At 39.7% G+C, this 5952-nt stretch overlaps 1 protein-coding gene across 1 annotated transcript; it reads right to left on the reverse strand.

The window, feature by feature from the left end:
• Positions 1-3913: 3913 nt before the first annotated feature.
• LOC141133925 (olfactory receptor 6N2-like) lies at positions 3914-4843 on the reverse strand. Its single transcript, XM_073623541.1, has one exon. The coding sequence runs from the start codon at positions 4841-4843 to the stop codon at positions 3914-3916; it is 930 nt and encodes a 309-aa protein (XP_073479642.1).
• Between the last annotated feature and the right edge of the window lie 1109 nt (positions 4844-5952).

The raw sequence follows: 5952 nt of genomic DNA on the forward strand, positions 1-5952 counted from the left end.
GGACGCACAGTGCTCCTGTGCGATCCGCAGCGCGTTATAGTGTGAACCTGGCCTTACTCCTAAAATCTGACCCCTGCTTCCTAAAAAGGCTGGTTTAAGGTTCTCATTTGACTTGCAGTTCTACAAAAAAAGTGGGCTTTAACCCCCTCACGTAATGGTGGGAGTTGCTCGGTCTCTATGCATTGGCATTCCTGAGGAGTGGGCAAGAACAATGTGTGAAACCATTTAACGTATACAATAGAAATTTCCTTTAAGATCTAAATCAAATATTACATATACTTAATATCCTAAATCAAGAAATATTGTAGTATAAAGAACTTAAATTCTCATATGTACGCTAACTTTTTCATCTTAAGAAATGTGAAACCTTTCTTCTCGTGTAATGGGGGAAGGTGAGGGAAACCAACTCAAGATTCCTAATTACTAACACATGTTTGGTTCTCCATAGGAATGCTTATGAAGCTTATAACAATATGTATACCTTTACAAGTATAAGAAGCTATATAATTTAATTTTATCCATATCTAGAAGATATAAATATACTGTATATACATATACACAACTCAATTATTCTATAAAGATCTAATCCATTCATTCATTTGTTAATATTTGTTAATTGATAAATAGTAGATTAACCACATACCGACCAGCCGCCGCAGTTGTACTGCGGCAGAATGGCACGGCTGGGCGAAACGAAGTTATGTAACGTTGCTTTGCCCTGTGGCCACTAGAGGGCGTGTGCACATCGCCAGAGGCACTCGCCCCCACCTGAGTCGATGCAAGTGCCCGGCGGTCTCGATCATCGCCGGGCTCCCGTGATCGCTCGGAGCACACGGAGAACCGGGATCTGTGTGTGTAAACACACAGTTTCCGGTTCTCTGAGGGGAGAACTGACAGATCCTCTGTTCATACAGTGTATGAACAGAGGATCTGTTAGTTTCCCTGCACAGTCCACATCCCCCTTCAGTTAGAACACTCCTTAGGACACACATTAACCCCTTCCCTGCCCCCTAGTGTTAACCCCATTCACTGCCAGTGACATTTTTACAGTAATCAATGCATTTTTAACTGCACTGATCGCTGTATTAATGCCAGTGGTCCCAAAAATGTGTCAAAATTGTCCGACGTGTCCGCCATAATGTCATTCACGATAAAAATCACTGATCGCCGCCATTACTAGTAAGAAAAAATATTATTAATAAAAATTCCATAAAACTATCCCCTATTTTGTAGACGTTAGAACTTTTGTGCAAACAAATCAATATACGATTATTGCGATATTTTTTTTTTACCAAAAATATGTAGAAGAATACATATCGGACTAAACTGAGGGAAAAAAAAAATTATATATTTTTTGGGGATATTTATTATAACAAAAAGTAAAAAATAATGCGTTTTCTTCAAAATTGTCGCTCTTTTTTTGTTTAAAAATATAAACCGCAGAGGTAATCAAATAGCACCAAAAGAAAGCTGTATTTGTGGGGAAAAAAGGAGGTCGATTTTGTTTGGGAGCCACGTTGCACGACCACGCAATTGTCAGTTAAAGCGACGCAGTGCCGAATCACAAAAAGTGCTCTGGTCTTTGGCCAGCCAAATGGTCGGGGGCTGAAGTGGTTAAAGAAAACTTCTAACAGTGACACAAAGCATTCTCCGATTGGCGGCTATGCCAAGCAGTCAACCTCCTGTGTTTACAATGCAGAAGGGCAACATAGGACCTGGAAGGACCTAGGGGGGATTACTCGAGTAGTGTCATCTGCTTCAGTAATTTCCAGCTTTCAGAGGGATCCCACAGGTATTGCTTATGCATAGCTACATTGGTTCAAGCTGGACTGGATGTAACTATGTAAAAAATGCCATATCTGGAATTTTTTTAACTAGGTGTGCACACAACTCTTCAGAACTGGTGGTCAATATTTATCACTGAGATATTATTTTATGTACAGTATCTCACAAAAGTGAGTACACCCCTCACATTTTTGTAAATATTTTATTATATCTTTTCATGTGACAACACTGAAGAAATGACACTTTGCTACAATGTAAAGTAGTGAGTGTACAGCTTGTATAACTGTAGATTTGCTGTCCCCTCAAAATAACTCAACACACAGCCATTAATGTCTAAACCGCTGGCAACAAAAGTGAGTACACCCCTAAGTGAAAATGTCCAAATTGAGCCCAATTAGCCATTTTCCCTTATGCGTTACAAGGTCTCAGGTGTGAATGGGGGGCAGGTGTGTTATATTTGGTGTTATTGCTCTCACTCCCTCATACTGGTCACTCTCTGAGAATCTGAACTCTCTGAGAATCTCTGAGAATCTGAAAAAAAGAATTGTTGCTCTACATAAAGATGGCCTAGGCTATAAGAAGATTGCCAAGACCCTGAAACTGAGGTGAGCACGGTGGCCAAGATCATACAGGTTCCACTTAGAACAGGCCTCGCCATGGTCAACCAAAGAAGTTGAGTGCATGTGCTCAGCATCATATTTAGAGGTTGTCTTTGGGAAATAGATGTATGAGTGCTGCCAGCATTGCTGCAGAGGTTGAAGGGGTGGGGAGTCAGCTTGTCAGTGCTCAGACTATACGCCGCACACTGCATCAAATTGGTCTGCATGGCTGTCGTCCCAGAAGGAAGCCTCTTCTAAAGATGATGCACAAGAAAGCCCGCAAACAGTTTGCTGAAGACAAGCAAACTAAGGACATGGATTACCGGAACCGTGTCCTGTGGTCTGATGAGACCAAGATAAACTTATTTGGTTTAGATGGTGTCAAGCATGTGTGGGGGCAACCAGGTGAGGAGTACAAAGATAAGTGTGTCCTGCCTACAATCAAGCATGGTGGTGGGAGTGTCATGGTCTGGGGCTGCTTGAGTGCTGCCAGCACTGGGGAGCTACAGTTCATTGAGGGAACCATGAATGCCAACATGTACTGTGACATACTGAAGCAGAACATGATCCCCTCCCTTCAGAGACTGGGCCGCAGGGCAGTATTCCTACATGATAACGACCCCAAACACACATCCAAGACAACCAATGTCTTGCTAAAGAAGCTGAGGGTAAAGGTGATGGACTGGCCAAGCATGTCTCCAGACCTAAACCCTATTGAGCATCTGTGGGGCATTATCAAACGAAAGGTGGAGGAGCGCAAGGTCTCTAACATCCACCAGCTCTGTGATGTTGTCATGGAGGAGTGGAAGAGGACTTCAGTGGCAACTTGTGAAGCTCTGGTGAACTCCATGCCCAAGAGGGTTAAGACAGTGCTGGAAAATAATGGTGGCCACACAAAATATTGACACTTTGGGCCCAATTTGGACATTTTCATCTAGGGATGTACTCAGTTTTGTTGCCAGCGGTTTAGACATTAATGGCTGTGTGTTGAGTCATTTTGAGGGGACAGCAAATTTACACTGTTATACAAGCTGTACACTCACTACTTTACATTGTAGCAAAGTGTCATTTCTTCAGTGTTGTCACATGAAAAGATAGAATAAAATATTTACAAAAATGTGAGGGGTGTACTCACTTTTGTGGGATACTGTAAATGTGTATTTCAATACTTTGCAATAGTGTGTTGACTGTGCATAGCCCCATCTCTGCAATGTACCACTGACAAAAAATTTCCAATACTGTCAAGTTTTACTTTACCGTGATGGATACATTTGGGGAGATTTACTAACTTGGTGCACACAGAATCTTGTGCAGCTGTGTATAGTAACCAATCAGCTTCTAGGTTTTTTAATTGAACAAGCTGAAGTTAGAAGATGATTGGTTACTATGTACAGCTGCACCAGATTCTGTGTGCGCCAATGCTAGTAAATCTCCCCCACTGTTTTTAATCACTCTGAGGATCAAATTAATACATTTGAAAAAATCTTTTAAGGATTCTTAATTAATTTGTACTAATTATATTGAAGAGATCACATTTTTTGAATTCTATGGTTGATCTGAAGACACTTTTTAAGTGCCCTTTTAATTTCTTTATTCCTTAGACTATACACCAGTGGATTTAACAGGGGTGTCAGGACTGTATAATTAATGGTCACTAGTTGATCATATGCTGGTGCATAGATTTTTTGGGGCCTAATATACATAAATGCTACACTTCCAAAAAATATCAGCACTACAGACAGATGGGCAGCACAGGTTGAAAATGCCTTTTTGCGTCCCGCTGCGTTCATAGTCATGATTGTTATCAGGATTTTGATGTAAGTCAAGGCAATGAACAATGTTGTCAGTATAATAATACATGAGTTTATAATAAAATCAGCAATGACATTGTGTGATGTGTCTGCACAAGCCACGTGTAGTAGTGGCGACAGATCACAAAAAAGATGGTGTATTGCATTAGATCCACAAAATGGCAAAAAAGATACTAATACCAGCTTGGTCAGAGGACTCATAAAGCCACAGAGCCAGCAGCAGAAGACTAGAAACTTGCAGCACCTAGAAGTCATAATGGTAGTATATCGTAGAGGATTACAAATGGCTAGGAAGCGGTCATAGGCCATCAGGGTCAGAAGATAATTCTCAGTAATCCCCAAAGAGTGAAAAAAATACATTTGTAGCAGACAGCTAGAGACTGCAATGTATACCCTTCCGATCCAAAATATCACCAACATTTGAGGAATGGTTACAGCAGTGTAACATATATCTAGAAAAGACAGCATTCCAGCAAACTTGTACATGGGGGTATGAAGCTGTGGATCACCCCAGATCACAAGAACGATTGTTATATTGCCAGAAATTATGAAAAAGTACACTAAGAGCAACATAACAAAAATAAAATGGCGAGACGACTCCAGTCCTGAAAACCCCACAATCATAAATTCAGTTATTGTCTGGTTCATTGAAGCTTGCAGAAGTCGTAGAGATTATTTATTGGTTGAATTAAAATGTTTTGTAATCTGCTTTGTACTTTTATATGACAATGATGTTGTATGCGGTTACAATATCAGAAATCTTGCAAAGTGCATTTATTTTTTTTCATAACAAGATAAATTCTGCAAAAATTTGGGCTTAATACGGCATGCCACTGTTTCATGATTTGATAATGAATAACCCGGACAAGGCTTTTCAAGGCTCGATATAAACCTTACTGTGGTCTTAATTTAAAAACAAGCAATTCCCTTATCTAAGAAAATGATGTCTACAGAGGATACCAATTATTTTCTCATCCTATGAGGCCACCCTGTAATACTCACATGCACACAGGTATTTTTCTTAACAGTTAATTAATCAAAATAAACAATCACCTATTCTTAGGTTAAATATGTATGTTTTATTTGGTTTTGCATTATAAAGTAGGCCATATTACAGTAGGAGACAATTCTTTATACTATTTTTGAGCACATTCTGAACTGTTGCAATTTCTTGTAATATATTTACTTCAAATAATATATAGTAGCATTTTGCTTCACTTTGAATTACTGCAAATCTTGGTCTTCAGCCAGATTGTAACTGCAGGGGGTGCACATTTACCCAGGCCCATGGGCTCACAGGACACGAGAAAAACTATGGGTGCTCTGAATGCTCTTTGATCACATTAAGCTCCCTGCAGAATCAAGTATCTTTTATCTTTCTATTATTCTTTTCAGTTCTGGCATTTGTTGTTCTCTAGTGGGTTTCTTTGATGCATTAAAAATGGCAGCAGTATACCACACTGCAATAGAAATAGCAGCCCATTTGCTTTAGCTACAAGGATTTTAGAAGGTTTATATGAGAATAGACAGTGCTCCTGTTTTTTAAATCTTACAGGTTCTCTTGATTTCCACCTTTCCTCATTTATCCAGATCAGGTTTCTTTTTTTTTTTTTCTTAACGAGATAAGGAGCCCTGCCTATTTATTCAGAAAGAAAAGGCTGCCTTTACACATGATAATGTATTGCATGTGTATTAACCAATGCATAGTCTAAATTGGCATTTGCGAAAACAGTGTATCGAGCCTATCATTGCTGAAT

Source organism: Aquarana catesbeiana, linkage group LG03 (genome assembly GCF_042186555.1).
Source record: "Aquarana catesbeiana isolate 2022-GZ linkage group LG03, ASM4218655v1, whole genome shotgun sequence".
NCBI lineage: Eukaryota > Metazoa > Chordata > Amphibia > Anura > Ranidae > Aquarana > Aquarana catesbeiana.

Excerpts from the sequence above, each read along its gene's own strand:
- LOC141133925 (XM_073623541.1), bottom strand. The coding sequence starts at position 4,843 with ATGAACCAGACAATAACTGAATTTATGATTGTGGGGTTTTCAGGACTG.